Below are 20,198 nucleotides of genomic sequence, written 5' to 3' on the forward strand. Positions count from 1 at the left end.
ACACAAATAAACTCTGCTTAAACACAACTCTGGCCCAGACATGACATAGAACACAGGCCTCCAGTCAAAGAAAGATAACAAATGGTCAGAATAGAGTACATGGGAATTTCCTTTTTGGACTGCTAGGTCCCTGACTAAATGGGAGTTACTGTAATTGAATGGTTATCTATTATTGCAGTGGTATATGAACATCATACATTTGAGTTTTGTTCTTCATTTATGGCTATGTCAACATTCTTAGTCTTGGTACTTGTTGAAACTTTAGGATGAGATATAGACAGCTAGGGCTAAATGTGAAGTAACTCCCATAATATTCTACTGTTATCTATGGAGAAAAAGATTCTTGTTGCAAGCAAAACAGCTGTAACATCTGTATCTTTATGGCTCAGGGCAACACATATGCCTGATCTTTTTGTCCCATATGTCTCACCGTAGTCTGTATGGAAGATCTGTCGGATGAGAAGGAGAAACCACTCCTTGGTCAGACCGCCCATGTCTAAACCAGCCTCCCCCACAAACGTCACTTTCAGCTTCTTCTTCAAGTCTGCTCGGTTTCTAGCAAGCTAAAAGCAAGAGAACAAGTTAAGCTGTGGCCAACTCTCTTGAACTCATCAGACCTAGGAATGCTGCATGTCTGAACTTATACATATCTTGGACGTTTCAGTTTTGAAATGCACTGCATTGAAAGCAGTGGAATAACTGCTTCAAATTAATTGGCTCTTGAATGAACAGAAATAGCTATCAAGCTACTCTACCAGGGCTGGGCTGTCTTCTTAAGTAATGCTTGTGTGTATGTGTGTACTGTGCCTAGATATAGATGGGAGATGGTATTACCTCATCCAGTGAGTCACTGACCAGCTGCAGCCGCCTGACTTTGATGTTGAGAAACAGCAGGCTCATGTCAACTCGCTGTCTGCGAGACACTTTGTCCACTAGGCTTTGCTGCAATAAATAACAAGTCGCATTCTTTATTTGCAGTTGCTCCCACAGTACATGCTGTTAGCATTGGACCACTGCTTTGCTGTCAGAGTGGGAGAGTGTATGTTTTCAGGCTGATACACACTGTAAATATTGTATACTTATAGTTCAGGGTTATTCCTGATTTGAAGACTTGACCGGGAAATACTCTCGGTCCAACATACTTCAATTATGTCAAATACTAATAATACTAATAATAATAAACAGTACCAGTGGACACACCTACTCATTCAAGTTTTCTTTATTTGCATTATTTTCTACATTGTAGAATAATAGTGAAGACATCAAAACTATGAAATAACACATATGGAATCATGTAGTAACCAAAAAGTGTTAAACAAATCAAAATATATTTTAGATTTGAGAGCCACCCTTTGCCTTGATGACAGCTTTGCACACTCTTCACATCAAATCCAATCCTATTTTATTGGCATTCTCTCAACCAGCTTCACCTGGAATGCTTTTCCAACAGTCTTGAAGGAGTTCCCACATATGCTGAGCACTTGTTGGCTGCTTTTCCTTCACTCTGAGCATGGGTGATTGTGGAGGCCAGGTCATCTGATGCAACACTTCATCACTCTCCTTCTTGGTCAAATAGCCCTTTTACATAGCCTGGAGGTGTCGAACTAATCGCAAACCAGATTGGATGGCGTATCGCTGTAGAATGATGGCTAAGTGTGCCTTGAATTCTAAATAAATCACACCATCACACCTCCTCCTTCATGCTTCACGGTGGGAACCACACATGCAGAGATCATCCATTCACCTACTCTGCATCTCACAGGGACACGGCGTTTGGAACCAAAAACTCAAATTTGGACTCATCAGATCAAAGGACAGATTTCCACCGTCCTAATGTCTATTGCTCGTGTTTCTTGGCCCAAGCAAATCTCTTCTTCTTATAGGTGTCCATTAGTAGTGGTTTCTTTGCAGCAATGCGACCATGAAAGCCTGATTCACGCAGTCTCCTCTGAACAGTTGATGTTGAGATGTGTCTGTTACATGAATTTTGTGAAGCATTTATTTGGGCTGCAATTTCTGAGGCTGATAACTCTGCAGCAGAGATAACTCTGGGTCTTCCTTTCCCTTGGTGGGCCTCATGAGAGCCAGTTTCATCATAGCGCTGGACTGACTGACCTTCATGTCTTAAAGTAATGATGGACTGTCATTTCTGTTTGCTTATTTGAGCTGTTCTTAACATAATCTGGACAGTCTTTTACCAAATAGGGCTATCTTCTGTATCACAACCCTACCTTGTCATACAATTGATTGGCTCAAATGCATTAAGAAGGAAAGAAATTCCTTTAACAAGGCACACCTGTTAATTGAAATGCATTTCAGGTGACTACCTTAATGCTATTTGCCTCATGACTCTGGCATGCTTTGCTGACTATGAACTTGCTTGTTTACTCAACCATGGGACAGTCTGTTTGTTCCCACACTCTGGACTCTTACTCCAAAATTCCATAAATTAACTTTAAACAAGACACACCTGTTAATTGAAATGCATTCCAGGTGACTACCTCATGAAGCTGGTTGAGAGAATGTCAAAGCTGTCATCAAGGCAAAGGGTGGCTACTTTGAAGAATCTCAAATATATTTTAATTTGTTTAACACTTTTTTGGTTACCACATGATTCCATATGTGTTATTTCATAGTGTTGCTGTCTTCACTATTATTCTAAAATGTAGAAAATAATAAAAATAAAGAAAAACCCTGGAATGAGTAGGTGTACAAACCTTTGACTGGCACTGTGTATATATATATATATATATATATATATATATATATATATATATGTGTGTCTGAGACTGTGAGGCACAGTCTGTGCTATACAATGACACTGTCATAGATGGATGACAATGTGAGCAGTGACCTCTGTCTCACCCTGGCCATGCTGATCATCTGCTGCTCCGAGTCCTTCTGGATGATTGCTTTCTTCACCACCGTGGATAGAATGAAGGGGAACTGGCAGAATGTAAACCTGCGGGTGGGGAAGAACAGGTAGGAGGAACGGGGATGTTTGGTTTTCACAATTTATCACACAGAAAGAATGTTTTGGTTTAATCAGGGATTGTGTTCTCTTGGTGTATGATGCTCATTGGAGATCGTATCATAGCTGGATATTATGATATGTCTGGGTTTAACTGTAAATTAAATATACACAACAAGACTGAAAGTATGTGGACACCTGCTCGTCGAACATCTCATTCCAAAATCCTGGGCATTAATATGGAGTTGGTCCCCCCTTTTGCTGCTATAACAGCCTCCACTCTTCTGGGAAGGAATTTCACTAGATGTTGGAACATTGCTGCGGGGATCGGCTTCCATTCAGTCACAAGAGCATAAGTGAGGTCGGGCACTGATGTTGGGCGATTAGGCCTGTCTCACAGCCAGCGCTCCAATTCATTGCAAAGGTGTTCAACCGGGTTGAGGTCAGGGCTCTGTGTAAGCCAATCAAGTTCTTCTACACCGATCTCGACAAACCATTTCTATATGGACCTCACTTTGTGCATGGGGTAATTCCCATGCAGAAACAGGAAAGGGCCTTCCCCAAACTGTTGCCACAAAGTTGGAAGCACAGAATTGTCTAGAACCATAAAAAACTGCCCCAGACCATTATTCTTCCTCCACCAAACTTTACAGTTGGCAGTATGCATTTGGCATCTGCCAAACCCAGATTAGTTAATCGGACTGCCAGATGGTGAATCGTAATTCCTCACACTAGAGAACTCGTTTCCACTGAGTCCAATGGCTGCGAGCTTTACTCCACTCCAGCCGACGCCTGGCATTCCGCATGGTGATCTTAGGCTTGTGTAAGGGCAGACAATTTTTACGCCTTACTTTCTTCAGCACTCGGCGGTCCCGTTCTGTGAGCTGGTGAATCCTACCACTTCGCAGCTGAGCCGTTGTTGACCTAGATGTTTCCACTTCACAATAACAGCACTTACAGTTGACCGGGGCAACTCTAGCAGGGCAGAAATTTGACTGACTAACTTGTTGGAAAGGTGGCATCCTATGACGGTGCCACGTTGAAAGTCACTGAACTCTTCAGAGAGGCCATTCTACTGACAATGTTTGACTATGGAGATTGCATGGCTGTGTGCTCGATTTCATACTTCTGTCAGCAACGGGTGTTCGTGAAATAGCCAAATCCACTAATTTGAAGGGATGTCCACATACTTTTGTATATATAGTGTATAAACAATAAAGCTGCTGTTCTAAAGCTGAAAGCTGGCACAAGAGGGAGTTCCATTTATTTACAGGGAAACACAGGTACCATAACAACAAGGGTTGTGGGCAGAATTGAACAGTACTGGTCAACATAAGTTTTGCTCTGCTTTTGTCCTGCCTCACCTGGTAGAGTTTCCATGAGTCTGCCATGTGTGATAATCCTCCATGAAGTCAGTGTGGTCCAGTGTGAGGTTGTAGAAGTCAACAAAAGGCATGAAGGGAGTGCAAGAAATGCTATTGGCTGCATCTACAATGAAGAAAACGTAGAAAAATACAAATGTATCGAGGTCTCTTGGAGACAGATGTTTGCTTGAACCTTGACACCTCCTGACCCTCAAACTATGTGTACCCAAGACAAATATGGATAGGAGATCCAGACATACAGTGCATTCGGAAAGTATTCAGACCGCTTGACTTTATCCACATTTTGTTACGCTACAGCCTTATCTTAAAATGTTTATATGGTTGCTTTTTTTCTCATCAATCTACACACAATACACCACAATAACAAAGCAGAAACAGGTTTAGACATTTTAGCACATTTATCACATCTGGTTCAAGTCCGGGCTCTGGGTGGGCAACTCAAGGACATTCAGCATCCCGAAGCCACTCTAGCGTTGTCTTGTCTGTGTGCTTAGGGTCGTTTTGCTGTTGGAAAGTGAACCTTCGCCCCAGTCTGAGGTTCTGAGCACTCTAGAGCAGGTTTTCATCAAGGATCTCTCTGTACTTTGCTCCATTCATCTTTCCCTCTATCCTGACTAGTCTCCCAGCATGATGCTGCCACCACCATGCTTCATCGTAGGGATGGTGCAAGGTTTCCTCCAAACATGACCTTTGGCTTTAAGGCCAAAGAGTTCAATCATGGTTTCATCAGACCAGAGAACCTTGTTTCTCATGTTCTGAGAGTCTTTTAGGTGCATTTTGGCAAACTCCAAAAGGGCTGTCATGTGCCTTTTACTGAGGTGTGGCTTCCGTCTGGCCACACAACCATAAAGGCCTGATTGGTGGAGTACTGCAGAGATGGATGTCCTTCTGGAAGGTTCTCCCATCTCCAGAGAGGAACTCTAGAGCTCTGTCAGAGTGACCATCGGGTCCTTGGTCACCTCCCTGACCAAGGCCCTTCTTCCCTGATTGCTCAGTTTGGCCGAGCGGCCAGCTCTCGGTAGAGTCTTGGTGGTTCCAAACTTCTTCTATTTAAAAATTATGGAGGCCACCGTGTTCTTGGGGACCTTCAATGCTGCAGAAATATTTTGGTACCCTTCCCCAGTTCTGTACCTCGACAGAATACTGTCTCGGAGCTCTATGGACAATTCCTTCGACCTCATGGCACCTGAGCTCAATTTCGAGTCTCATAGCAAAGGGTCTGAATAGTTATGTAAAGGTATTTCTGTGTTTTATTTTTAATAATTGTGCAAAAATGTCTAAAAACCTGTTTTCACTTTGTCATTATGGGGTATTGTGTGTAGATTGATGAGGGGAAAAAATATTTAATCAATTTTGGAATAAGGCTGTAATGTAACAAAATGTGAAAAAAGTCAAGGGGTCTGAATACTTTCCGAATGCACAGTGTATACGGTCAGGAGAATTCAATGTCTGTTGAAAGTATAGTTCAATCCATTATTGAAGATGTCCTACTCACTGAGGAGGGAGAGGACCTTGGTGGCGGAGGGGATCCACCAGTAGCACTTGGCCATGGGGGGCAGCTCCTCAGGCTTGGCTGGGAACAAACGGGTGGAGATGAAGAAGTGGAGCCGCTCCACTAGCTGTTTGAATCGCTTCTGGGACAGCCTGGGAGAGGAGGACACGAGTTAGATAATCATCATAAAAAAAATTGAGGCATTATCATGATCACCATCATCAGAATGATATAATGGAAAATAGATCATCTTTGTTTGAAAGCTACAGTATGACTGCTCAATACCTACCAACTGTTACTAAAGCAATTTCGAAAACATATTTTTAACATAATTGATTTAAATTTCCTGGATAAAGAATAACAACAACGGTTTCTTTCTTAGGACTGTGTTCACTTTGTGGATAGCAACTATACTGGCTTGAAAAAGCATTGGACTGCATAACACAGAGGAACAATTCAGACTCTTACTTCTTAAACCAGTGCATCAGGAAATTATGGTCTGCTTCAGCCAGCGCGGCTATTTGCCTCAGTAAGTGTGCATAGATGACATATGTGGCTGGGCTGGTGCACTGAGGATTCTGCAACAAAGAGGAGCTTTCTCAGCAGTGGCAGTGCATTTCAAAAAGGAAATATAGCTTTTCATTTGGAGCAGCAGCATAAGAAGTCTGGCTTTTAATAAAGACTGACATTACAGAGCAAACCAGACTTTTCCACTCCAAACATGACCTCATCCGTTCCCTTGGCAGAGAGCGCGAGAGAGAGAGAGAAAGTAATAACACTGGTATTACCAGGGGCTGACTGACATCAACCAAGTCAGACAGACACGTCTACTAAGGCTGCTTCCCAAATGGGGCCCTGGTCAAAAGTAGTGCACTATATAGGAAATAGGGTGCCAATTGGGATACAAACCCAATAATTGCCTTGTGCCTTTCAATTTCACAGGATCCGCCACCGAAATATAGGTCAGAGAGCCTATCAACAGCGCAAAGACAAACGTATGTCATCATACACAAAATGTGGATGAAATAGAGAACTGTAGAGGCTCAATAGCCACAAAAAGTTGTTGGTAAGAAAGGGATAGAAGACGTGCTTTTTAATTTACTGCCCCATAAACCCCGTAAAGCATATGAAACAATAAAAACTATGAATGGGATAGAAACCAGAAGTCTCCAACCAAAGTCTCACTTTTTAGCAGACAGAAACCCTTCCAGTTCTATTCAGCCATTTCCCAGTCTGCCCCCCAAGTCTTCACCAGACTCTGTGTCTAATGGTCGTGTCCATATTTGGCCAGTGCCAAGCCTGCCTCTAGTCTGTTGCTCATGTGTGAAGTAAACACTCTGCTCTCATTATATCCAGAGCCTGACTAACTGCCCGGGCTATGACTGGAGTCAATGGGCCATGTGGCGAGGTAGCAGATCGAGAGTTTCCTGTGTTTCCGATTCGCCTTTAGACGGAGGGCTGCTGTGTTTAACATACGAAGGCCCCAAAACAAAAAGAGATTTTGTAAGGACATGCGTGCGTGTGCTTAACGCACACATTTGCGTGCAGAAACTGTCTCACTTCTAACAGGGAAATTGCCGTTGTTACTGGAAAGTACACCATGTTCTCTTGTTACGTAATGAAATGGTTTGCTATATATAGCGTGGAATTAAGTATTAGCGGTCAAAAGAGCTCCTTGGCCAAATCTGTATGTCATTTCTACCAGCAGTATGTACATGTAGATAATGCATGAGGTCACCTGAACTAGAATGAAATACGCTCTCAGGTCATCCTTCGTCCGTCGACTGCAAAACAAAACAGATAATGTGAAGTTCATTTAAGTTCTCATCCAGCATGTAACGTTTCCATTAATATTCAAGTCACAAAGTATAGAGCTTTACTATGTAGAAAGGAATTGCTTGATTTGAGTGAGAAATATAAGAGCACTAATGTATGAGAGTGCCACTCACCCCTTCCATTCTCTTAACAAGCTGTTAATGATCCCCTTCAGCACTGCTCTCTGGGTATCAGGAGGCTGTTGAATCAATGTTGGATCAACGTCAGTGAAAGGTTTTCATTTCAGCATGAACATGGTTATGCGTTGCTCTATCATTCTACATACAGTGAGCAATAACGCGTCATAGACAGCATTGACGAATTTGGTATTGATTCCTGAGTCTTCAATCGTGTTGAACGGAGCGTTTGCCTCTTTCTGAAAAGAGAAATGAAGAACACATTTAGATTAGGACTAACACATGAGCTAGTTAAGTCGACCATCACATGTGCTAAACATTTACCCAACTGTTCCTTGCCATATATGATCATACGCTTTCTTATAGGTTCTGCTCTCATGATTAATACTCTCTATGAAAACCACACACATGTGCTCTTTTTTTTTATACAACCTTCTGAATGACTTCATTCATTCATTTACAGACTCAAAAACAACTCTCCAAATTCCCCTTTTCCTGGCTCCCAGAAAGACTCTATTCACCGACTTTAAACACCAAAACAATGGTCACCTTTTATTTGCATTGATCAGTCATATTTCAAAATGATCACTGTTGCTTTAGCAATTTTACCATCGCACTTATCCAGTCAAATGAATTGATATAGTTTAATAAGTCATTTAAGAACATGCTGTATAACTAGCACTGGCTTGACTGACGATACAAATATGGAACCGCAGGATTGGATATGGCACACACATAGGGATCCCCCACCTTAAAGGCAGCATTCAGTTCCAAAAAGGAGTCGAATGTGGTCAAGTAGAAGTCATGGACGTGTTTCCAATCGCCGGAGACCGTGGCCCTCTCAATGTCCTCCCTAGTGAAAGTTAGATGAACATTAACAGATGTTTCTGTTGGAGTATAATATTGATGATAATGATGACACAGGTGTGTGTGTGTGTGTGTGTGTGTGTGTGTGTGTGTGTGTGTGTGTGTGTGTGTGTGTGTGTGTGTGTGTGTGTGTGTGTGTGTGTGTGTGTGTGTGTGTGTGTGTGTGTGTGTGTGTGTGTGTGTGTGTGTGTGTGTGTGTGTGTGTGTGTGTGTGTGTGTGCTTACTGAAACTCTTTGGCTGTCTTGGTGCGGATGGGGATGACAGGATCGGAGGCAAAGCGAGCCCTGACCTCAGGAGACAGAATGTCAATGGTGATGCGATGTTGATGCTTTTGTCTGACATCAGGACAGATGGGGGGAAGATCTCTGCCTGCAGGGGGAATAACAACACATGTAACCACATAACCAATTCCTAACTAAAACGAAGGCGGTAATTCATATTATCAACCCTACTTACTGGCAATGAGAGCCCAGGTACCAGAGTATAAGGTGTTTAAGACAGGTACTCTAATCCACAATATTATAGTTTAACTATCGCAGTTAACGGTGATATAACAAGATGGACAGACTTGCAACCTTGGACTTTTTAAGCCATTAGATGAAACCTGCATAACATTTTTTTTTGCATGGGTCAATGAACTCTCCATACTTACAAGTGACAACAACATATTAACATCTTGTATTTTGAAAACACAACAGTAGTGCTCATTTTACCCAGAACAAGTTCTCCCTCTAAAGGATGAGCAGCTCTGAATGGCCCTTTGTCTCTCTCATCTGCATCAATCAATGATTTTCAAGTCTCTTCCAACATCTTTGACCTCAAGAATATGAAGCCATGACAACACATCTGCCTGGTGTATTGTTCATTATTTCAAAGCAGCCTGCTTGGGTCACTTTGAAATTGCAACAAGCCGTTCTTTTGTGAGCGCTGTGAAAACTATTTCCTTGTAAAATTCTCAGTGATGTCTCTAAGTCTCAATGTGTTCCTCTTGAACACTTTGTTCATACTCAGCCAAGGTGCAGTCTATCCCAGGACAGTACTGTTTATCAATTAGAGATGATTGATGCCAGAGACGATATCTGTTCATCGAATCAGCTTTGTTAGACACCCTGTTCCTGAAGGTAAGAACATCAGAAATGTGCTAGGTAGCCATACTGATAGCTCACGTTGGATATGCCATTGGGATCAAACTGGAGTAAGTTCTTCATGTCTGCACTTTGATGTTGGTTCAGCATGAGCTTCACAATCTCCAGACGGACTCTTGAATGAAGTAATGTGTTCATTAGGGTTACCATGACGGGACCTACCATGCCGTATGCCAGGAAGAATAAACTGGGAGGAGAAGCTGTGGCTACCAGCCTCCTTTTTGTGGTTTGAGATTAAATTGAGGGAAGGATATGGCAGCTTTGGTCCACGATCAGTACCCTATGACAAAAAAAAAACAGAATTCATATTATAGACATCATGGAGTCTTGGATGTTCAAATATTGACATTAAGTCCTGGATTTAATCATAATTATAATAGTATAGATGAGAACTATGACAGCATAGAATACTGTTCATTCACAGCAAGTACTTAGGCACTTAGGCTACAGAAATAAAAGTGGAATACATGAACAAAATGTACAGTATAATATGTGGGCTTTGTTTTAGTGATAATGTGTTGGGGATTAATGAACTACATGTAGTTCAGTTAGTAATGTAACAACATTTTGCAGTAGCTTGGTGGTAGTTGAACTAAATTCAAATCTTGGTAGTTAATTATTTATTTAGCCATGTAGTGTTGTAGCTGACTACTGGAATTACATCCAACTTTTTTAAATGGAAAGAAAATATTGCCTAATTGAGTTTATTTTTCGACATCAGACCTGGCTAATTCTCAATTGAAATTTAATAAGCTAAATTACACATTCTGTTCACTCCAGGGTGATCTGTTCGTGCAATTTGTAGTCGATGACATTTCAGATTTTTATGATAGGATAATTTTTCACGAAGTAGTTTGGATGTAGTGAACTACTTTTTCATAGCGCTACATCTGCATTTGCTTGCTGTTTGGGGTTTTAGGCTGGGTTTCTGTATAGCACGTTGTGACATCGGCTGATGTAAAAAGGGCTTAATAAATCATTTTGATTGATTGATTGATTGATTGATAGTAACTTGAATTAAGTAAACTATATTTTCGGGGTAGCTTTGGTATTTGAATATGTATTTATTATGGATCCCCATTAGCTGGTGCCAAGGCAGCAGCTTCTCTTCCTGGGGTTCAACAAAATGAAGGCAGTTATACAATTGTCAAAACATTCACACACTGTGTACCCTCAGGCCCCATACTCCACCACCGCCACATAACGTTATCTACAACACAAAATCCATGCGTACGTGTGTATAGTGTGTACATTATCGCGTGTGTACGCATGTTTCTGTGCCTATGGTTGTGTTGCTTCACAGTCCCGTTGTTCCAGATGGTAAATTTGTATCTGTTTTTTTAAATCTAATTTTACTGCTTGGTATAGCTTAACTTCTTTCAGTGTAAAGTAATTGGTAGCTTGGTGAACTATATTTTCGGAGTAGCTTCCCCAACACTGCATATTATTAGCACTCATTACTCACAGAGTTGCGATGCTGTTTTATAGCATAATAGGGTAGGAAGAGCTGTCCAAAAGTTCCACCCTCAGTTTTAACGTTAACACATTTCCCCAAAAGGACAAGCTCTGAGATCATTGAAATGCGTTAGTACGTTACTATTATGCATTGGAAAAACACATTTTTCTCAATCCAAACCTTTTTCTAAACGTTTTATTGTATTTTTACATGATGACATAATTAGTATGACATTGATCCCACATTATTTTTTTAGATATTTTTTTACTTTTTAATTTTTATTTTATGTCTTCGTTAATTGAACATGAAAATATGTATTTGTCATATTTAATAATTTAAAAAATTATACTCACAGAGGAATGATTTGAAATTGGAGGGAGTCTATCTCTCTCCCTTTCCCCCTGGTGCAGTTGTGTGTTGTTTTCTCTCATAATGTTGAGTAGCATTTCTTCATCCGTTGAAGTCTGGTTAAGGTCGCAGTCACATAGCTTTTTTGTGCTTTTTTCTTAACTAAAACACGTTAAAAGAACTCACAGTACCCGCATACACGGTACCCGCAGTAACAAAACATTCGATCTGAAACGAAGTAACGGTTCAGGACCTGAAAGGCTCTCTCGTCTTCATGGTAAACAGGTGAGCTCGCGCAAAGTTGTCAAAGCGCGCAGAGACTGATGCTGTTAGTCAAAGTAAACAGGCGCGAGCGTCTGCATCCGATCGTGTCGCCGAAGTCTATTTTAGGTGCTAGGTGAGCATAAATGACTCATTTCCCACCTAACTGGATGTATCGTCTATATTTGCAGCGCAGCTGTACACATGCGCCATGTTGTTTAAGAGGAGGTTCATAGTTACGAGCTTGGATACCATGGATGTCCTTACGTAAGTGCGCGGGTTTGCTGTGTGCACTGCACGGTAGTGCTGACTGATTTACTTCTCCCAGCCAGGGTCTGTTTAAACTTCGAGGAAACGGCTCGAGCGATTAATTTATTACTATGTACAGTAGGCTACTGATAGACCACATTTGAGTTTCTCTGTAGGCCTATTCAAGGAATCCAAGTGATACGATATAGACTAGGTTTACTACCCTGCCCTACTGGCCTACTTTATAAACTCAACACGTTATTATAACGGTGTTGTTACACGTGGTGACTTGGCCCCGCTTTTGCCTTTTCTAATCATAATACAGTACTACAAAGTTGATTGTGAAGATAGACACTTTCAGCATCTCAGCAGGCTACTGGTAAGTTTCACTGGTAAGATAACCAGAGCAGAGGAGCCTTCTCCACCCTTTACCACAACTCTGTCATTAGTGCCAACACAAACTTCAGATGAGAGCCAGGCACATCATGAGCATGAACTAAGCTTTAAATAATCTGTCAGATGAGTAATGAGGAGGATAATTACAGCCTCTTCATCACTGTAGATTGGGGTGATTGTTACTGATGCAAACAAATTGCCATTATGGAACTTCTAGCTGACAGAGTGGGATCCTCACAGCTTCATCACTGGGCACTGAGTCAGAGTCCTATATGCTATAGCTATTCCCCCTATCCACATGTTAAAGCCACATGTTTGAGATGATTGTGGAGTGTTTTCCAACACAGCCAGAGTGGAGCCAGAGCCTGAATACAACCACTGGACTAGTGATCAGCACCACTTGGTGGTGAAGATCATGGACACTGGACAAAGCAATCAACTGCTGCTATCTGAGGAGGACCATGCTAGAATATTATTGATTACATTACTGGTGCAAATTGCACTAGTTTATCCACACAGAGGCCAATTTGATTTACTATATGATTTTGGGGGGGGGCTATCGTTTCTAATTCTCTTTGGGATGCTGAATGACATAGTGGAAGAGACAGAAATGTGTTTATAATTCCTAATGAAGATAGTTGATCAGTCAAATAACATATCACAAATGTACAGGATACAATCGCACTGTAGTGCCACATGCCACACATGCTATGGTGTAAGTGTCGGACTCAACCAGTAGGTGGTAGAATGGATCTGTTTTCAAATCGTTCCAGGCCTATTGTATTTGAACTAGGGTATTTTTCTATGTTGCAGTGCTATACATGATCTCATTCTATTCCTTGAACAGTTCTTCTGTAAGGACGACAAGGTCGAGCAGAAGCGTCACATCTAGTTTCTCCTCGCACTGTATTTGGTTTCCTGGATGGCTTTGTATTTACAACGGACTCTTCCAGATGTACCTTCTCACTGTAAGAGCTCCGTAGGCAGGGAAATGCAATCATTGTCCAGACAAGAGATGGATCATTCACTCTCAGTTAACTGGCTGCTGAAATACAGAAGGGAACATCTGGCTGTTCTTCCATAACATTACACATGGAACTGCAAGACCAGATTTCCGTCTGTGAAATCTAGGAAATAAATCTAGGAAATCTATGTCACTCAGTCATTACAAACAAAGGAGTCATTGTTTGAATACTAGGTAAAGGACATAAGCTCACTTTATCCATCTTATCCAATTGTTGTCAAATGTCATCATTTGGGGTGAAGAACACACATGCTTCAGGTTACAGTAGCTGTTATATAATCATTACAATCACATCTAATATTTTAAGCTTATAATGTTTGTTTTGCATATTTATTCAAGCAAACCTACACCAAGGCTGACTCACACATCAGTAATAAAGAGGTGATAACATATTGCATGTTCCTCGTAAAGATGTGAATCACGCATGATGTTCCCGCATTGCCTCGACTGATACGTTAGCATACCTAAGTGATGTTCAGGCAGATTCTGTAAACTGTACAGAGTGCTCCATGTGTGCACCTATCCACGTTCCACCCTGACCAATACACATTACTGCCCACCTGTCAGTATCCAGTAAGTCAGACATTTCCAACCGTAACATGACCGTGTGTGTACACAGCCAAGACCCTTGGTGCTTGCTGGCGCTGCGGCTCTGGCCCCATGCAGGGGAACATGGCTCGGATGACACTGGCACCTTTTCTCAGCGCGATACAAATCCCTGTGGAATGACACCCGACTGTCACCATGACTTAAGCCTATCTGTAGGGTCCTAACACGGTACTTTACGGCTTGATATGTTTATGGCCTCAGATTACCATGTTTGAAAAACTTGGCTCTTAGGTAGTCAGACCCTGAAACTGGATCATTACATTTGAATTAACAAGACAGGCTTTATTGGTGCATTCCACAGAGACACCCGAGAGGTGGGGACTGGAGGGCCATGTTAGGGAACATACTTTTGTTTAGAGCCTGTTTTAATGGGGCTAAATGCACATGCCGCCATTGACTATGGACTAAGTCGGCATGTCCTGCGATTTTCTTGGCAGAGCTGTAATTTGAATGAAGTCTTAGCAGCAGCATTGACGAGGTTGGCTTTTGTGAGGCGCTGACTATTCAGAGTCATTGTGGGAAAGACGCCTGCAACTCACCACAAGCCACACTGAGACTGGTCATCTGAAGCACTGTCAATCTGTATTCCCTAAACTTCTGCATACTGTACACACTTTATGAGGTGTACAGGAAATATGACAACTCATATTAGTGACAACACCAAAGAAACCTCTATGTGGTTGAATGGTTTTACCATTACCTCTGCCCTGAGTCATTGAGTTGGCCTGAGACTGAAATCCACATCGGGTAAGGAATGTGCTATCAATGCACAAAAGTCAAACCAATTTCCAGGACAAAGAAAATAGAGCATGTTCAAATGTCAACATAGCTTTTGTTCTCCACATTCCAAATAAGCATTTTCAAGCCTCCTCTCTCACTCCGACCAAGGCCCTTATAGTTTCAGGAAACAGCAGAGGGAGCACCCCCCTATTCACAGAACTGACTCCTGCAGATGTTTCTTCTCATTGTAAGAGCTCCATAGGCAGGGAAATGCAATTACTGTCCAGCCAAGAGATTGGCTAAAAAGATCATCAAGATCATCAACAACTACCCATGCCACTGCCTGTTCAACCCGTTATCATCCAGAAGGAGAGGTCAGTAAAGGTGCATCAAAGCTGGGACCGCGAGACTGTAAAACAGCTTCTATCTCAAGGCCATCAGACTGTTAAATAGCAATCAAATATAATGTTATTAGTCACATGCACCAAATACAGTGAAATGCTTACTCACGAGCCGCTAACAAAAAATATGGATAGGAATAAGAAATAAAAGTAACAAGTAATTAAAGAGCACCAGTAAAATAACAATAGCGAGACGATATACAGGGGGGTACCAGTACAGAGTCAATGTGCTGTGTCACCGGTTAGTTGAAGTAATATGTACATATAGGTAGATTTCTTAAAGTGACTTTGCATAGATGATAACAACAGAGTAGCAGCGGTGTAAAAGAGGTGGGGGCAATGCAAATACTGTAGTCTGGGTAGTCATTTGATTAGGTGTTCAGGAGTCTAATGGCTTGGGGGTAGAAGCTGTTTAGAAGCTGTTTAGAAGCCTCTTGGACCTAGACTTGGCGCTCCGGTACCACTTGCCATGTGGTAGCAGAGAGAACAGTCTATGACGAGCAGGGCTGGAGTCTTTAACAATTTTTTGGGCCTTCCTCTGACACCGCCTGGTATAAATGTTCTGGATAGCAGGAAGCTTGGGCCCAGTGATGTACTGAGCCGTCCACACTACCCTCTGTAGTGCCTGCGGTCGGAGGCCGAGCAGTTGCCATACCAGGCAGTGATACAACCAGGATGCTCTCGATGGTGCAGTTGTAGAACCTTTTGAGAATCTGAGGACCCATGCCAAATGTTTTCAGTCTCGTGAAGGGGAAAAGGTGTTGTCGTGCCCTCTTCACGACTATCTTGTGTCGTGTGTGTGCTTGGATCATGTTAGTTTGTTGGTGATGTGGACACCAAGGAACTTGAAGCTCTCAACCTGCTCCACTGCAGCCCTGTCGGTGAGAATGGGGGTGTGCTCGGTCCTCTTTTTCCTCTAGTCCACAATCTTCTCCTTTGTCTTGATCACGTTGAGGGAGAGGTTGTTGTCCTGGCAACACATGGCCAGGTCACTGACCTCCTCCCTATAGGCTGTCTCGTCAGTGTCGGTGATCAGGCTGTTGATACTGTTATGTCATCGGCAAACTTAATGATGGTGTTGGAATCGGGCCTGGATGTGCAGTCATGAGTGAACAGGGAGTATAGGAGTGGACTGAGCACGCACCTCTGAGGGGCCCCTGTGTTGAGGATCAGCATGGCGGATGTGTTGTTACCTACCCTTACCACTTGAGGGTGGCCCGTCAGGAAATGCTTCCCTTTGTAGTCTGTAATGGTTTCCTGCCACATCCGAGGAGCATCAGAGCCAGTGTAGTATGATTCGATGTTAGTCCTGTATTGATGCTTTGCCTGTTTGATGGTTCGTCGGAGGGCATAGCAGGATTTCTTAGAAGAGTCCTGCTCCTTGAAAGCGGCAGCTCTGGCCTTTAGCTCAGTGCAGATGTTGCCTGTGATCCAATGCTTCTGGTTGGGATATGTACGTACGGTCACTGTGGGGACGACGTTATCGATGCACTTATTGATGAAGCCAATGACTGATGTGGTGTACTCCTCAATGCCATCGGAGGAATCCCGGAACATATTCCAGTCTGTGCTAGCAAAACAGTCCTGTAGCTTAGCATCTGCTTCATTTGACCACTTTTTTATTGATCTAGTCACTGGTGCTCCCCTGCTTTAATTTTTGCTTGTAGGCAGGAATCAGGAGAATAGAATTATGGTCAGATTTGCCAAATGGAGGGCGAGGGAGAGCTTTGTATGCATCTCTGTGTGTGGAGTCCAGAGTTTTTTCCCCTCTGGTTGCACATTTAACATGCTGATAGAAATTTGGTAAAACAGATTTAAGTTTCCCTGCATTAAAGTCCCCGGCTACTCGGAGTGCCACCTCTGAGCGTTTACTTGTTTGCTTATGGCGGAATACAGCTCATTCAATGCTGTCTTAGTGCCAGCCTCTGACTGTGGTGGTATGTAAAACAGCTAAGAAAAATACAGATGAAAATTCTCTAGGTAGATAGTGTGGTCTACAGCTTACCATGAGATACATCAGGCGAGCAATAGCTCGAGACTTCCTTAGATAGTGTACACCAGCTGTTATTTACAAAAATACATAGTCTGCCGCCCCTCGTCTTACCAGACATCGCTGTTCTTTCCTGCTGGTACAGCGTATAACCAGACCGCTTGTATGTTGATAGTGTCATCGTTCAGCCACGACTCTGTTAAGCATAAGATATTACAGTTTTGTTTAATCTTGCATGTAGGTCATCGATTTTATTCTCCAAAGATTGCACATTTGCTAGCAGAATGGAAGGAAGTGGGGGTTTATTCGATCACCTACAAATTCTCAGAAAGCAGCCCGCCCTCTGTCCCCCGTTTCTCCGCCTCCTCTTCACGCAAATCACGGGTATCTGAACCTGTTTCCGTGAAAGCAGTATATCTGTAACGGCTCTCGGTGGTAGAAGGAGACCAAGGCACAGCGTGGTAGGCGTACATCGTATTTTTATTGATGACACCAAACAAAATAACAAAGACAACAAAAAAAAACGAAAGCGCACAGTTCTGTAAGGCAGCAGCAACTAAACAGAAAACAAACCACACTCGGCCAAAAACAAAGAAATAGAAGACATAGAATTTCCCACCCAGGTCACAAAATATCTGCCTTCTTCTCTGGTGCCATTTTATTGGCTGCTGCCCTATATACTGTACATAGACTTCAAATCACTGGCCACTTTAATAATGGAACACTAGTCACTTTAATCATGTTTACATATTTTGCATTACTCATCTCATATGTATATACTGTAGTCTGTTATATTCTACTGTATTTTAGTTGATGCCGCTTCGACATTGCTCGTTCAAATATTTATATATTCATAATTCCATTCCTTTACTTTAGATTTGTGTGTATTGTGTGTATTGTTGTGAAATTATTAGATATTAATTGTTAGATATTACTGCACTGTTGGAGCTAGAAATACAAACATTTCGCTACACCCGCAATAACATCTGCTAAACATCTGTATGTGACCAATACAATTTTGATTTGATTTGAGTTTATAAATAACTTGTCATGTCCAAAAATGGAGAACTGAAGCTGGATGTGTAGTCTCATAGCAACAAGAAGTCTGTTTATCGCAGATTATAATTTCCTGTGTTAATATGAATCTGTGGTTTGAATTGTGCATGAAAGTCTTGAAGGCAAAATTGATTTGAACAGTGTTTACTGTAACTATGGCGAGAGGTTTTTACAAAAGTGTGGACGGACCAGGAAAAAATCTGGGTCATAGTTTTCCAGTTAGGACCTGACCTGACGTTACATAACCATAGCTACTGTAAAACACAATACAGGATATGGATATGCATATCAAGTTCAACTCTGATAGGTGAGCTGTCTATGATTAGTTATTATAGGGATACCAGAAAGTAATTGAAAGGTATCACTTCTTCAGCTTGGTTTGAGTGCCTCTCTGTCCTGCTTTCTATCCCACATCCTTGATGCACATCCTTGATGCTTAGCAACGGCTTTGGAACATCACATGATGTATGAATCATTCTCTTCGCCTCCAAGAGGTGTGTGGTAATCTCCACCTGCATTTGGCAGCTCTATGTTTCAACATAATTGTCTGTTTTATTTGAACTCTGTGCTGTACTCTCTGTGCTGTTTCCCTTACAGTACAGAGGGGTACCACACTAACTACTGTACTTCTGGTACATTTGATCAATATGGTCTAGCTTTAGCCAGCCTGTAGTTATATCTGTACTGTATCCATTACTTAAAGCAAAAAAAAATGGGAACATGTCTACTGAACCTGTGCATGGGGTACATTGATCCAAGTCACCTGATTTCACATACCATTAACATGACACATAATAGTCACAGTGTCACTTATGCGCCACCAGTGTTAATAATGGGAAGGATCAACTTTACAGGCTGACCCTGTGGGGAATGTTGTCACCATATCGGACGGTACATGTATATCTGTCACTAGCATCCTCTCTGGTGGTGGCGTGTTGTACCAGGTCTTCTAGGCTGAAGTATAGCAGGTCTAACCAAGTTTTAAGGTACCGCCCTCTTCAATAGGCTACATTTTGGGAGTTGTTCCCAAACAGTGAGTGATGTCATGGCTGAGCGTGGATGGCTTTGAAAGAAATGACATTCTGTGACTAAGCGATGCTGGCTGAATGCTAATTTTAGCCCTCCCGGCTGGGATGCCATCATGGTTTCGTAATGAGATCTATTCGTCTGAATTCACTCTGAAGGTTTTGCTGATTTACAGTTGCAGTAGTCAGGTGACTTAGCACTGGATTCTTAGGTTAATGATAATATTTTCATAGGTTCAGCTCATAATTGGAAAGAGTGATTGCCTACAGCCTTAACTACAAGGCAATCCGATTATCAGCTATTTGACGTAATCAATTACTTTTTGAGTTCAGCACACCCTTACACACCCTCATGTGGATGGCTTACTTTCGAAGGCTTTTACTATGTCTGACTTAGGATGGGAAACCGCACATAAATTTGTGAAATTAAAGAGTGTGTGTGTCTGTCCTTCCGTGTGTGTCTGTGTGTGTACACATTCATGTGTGTGTATGTGTGTGTGTGTGTGTGTGTGTGTGTGTGTGTGTGTGTGTGTGTGTGTGTGTGTGTGTGTGTGTGTGTGTGTGTGTGTGTGTGTGTGGTGAGGGCCCAGGCACAAAGCTTTTATTTTCCTTGGCTGGCTCTCACACCGCTGAGAGCAGCTGAAAGGGAGGCAGAACAGAACTCTTTGACCAGTGGTATGGCCCGGACCCAATTCCTTCATTTATGCCCTTTCCGTTTTTCTGCCTTGTTCCTGAACAAAGGGTGATTGAGACAAAGTTTCACAGACTGGCCTCAATCCTGTTAGTGACAATAGTATGAAGAGTGAAAGGGCACAAGCACATTTTTTAAATTTCTATAATGGATTTTACG

The 20,198-nt window shown here is 42.2% G+C and overlaps 1 protein-coding gene across 1 annotated transcript in view; it reads right to left on the minus strand.

Moving 5' to 3' along the window:
• LOC139376560 (probable E3 ubiquitin-protein ligase HECTD2) overlaps positions 1 to 12,361 on the minus strand; it is a 33,911-nt gene extending 21,550 nt beyond the window's left edge. Inside the window, exons 1-13 of the mRNA XM_071119295.1 lie at positions 11,623 to 12,361; positions 9,976 to 10,093; positions 8,893 to 9,037; positions 8,551 to 8,653; positions 7,950 to 8,039; positions 7,798 to 7,862; positions 7,587 to 7,632; positions 6,317 to 6,426; positions 5,852 to 6,000; positions 4,336 to 4,459; positions 2,866 to 2,962; positions 835 to 942; positions 431 to 563 (exon numbers count right to left, since the gene is read on the minus strand). Coding sequence (XP_070975396.1) covers positions 431 to 563; positions 835 to 942; positions 2,866 to 2,962; positions 4,336 to 4,459; positions 5,852 to 6,000; positions 6,317 to 6,426; positions 7,587 to 7,632; positions 7,798 to 7,862; positions 7,950 to 8,039; positions 8,551 to 8,653; positions 8,893 to 9,037; positions 9,976 to 10,093; positions 11,623 to 11,715 — 1,381 coding nt within the window. The 5' untranslated portion in view covers positions 11,716 to 12,361. The remainder of the gene's footprint in view (positions 1 to 430; positions 564 to 834; positions 943 to 2,865; positions 2,963 to 4,335; positions 4,460 to 5,851; positions 6,001 to 6,316; positions 6,427 to 7,586; positions 7,633 to 7,797; positions 7,863 to 7,949; positions 8,040 to 8,550; positions 8,654 to 8,892; positions 9,038 to 9,975; positions 10,094 to 11,622) is intronic.
• Between the last annotated feature and the right edge of the window lie 7,837 nt (positions 12,362 to 20,198).

The sequence above is a fragment of the Oncorhynchus clarkii genome, chromosome 20, assembly GCF_045791955.1.
Source record: "Oncorhynchus clarkii lewisi isolate Uvic-CL-2024 chromosome 20, UVic_Ocla_1.0, whole genome shotgun sequence".
Taxonomy (NCBI): Eukaryota; Metazoa; Chordata; class Actinopteri; order Salmoniformes; family Salmonidae; genus Oncorhynchus; species Oncorhynchus clarkii.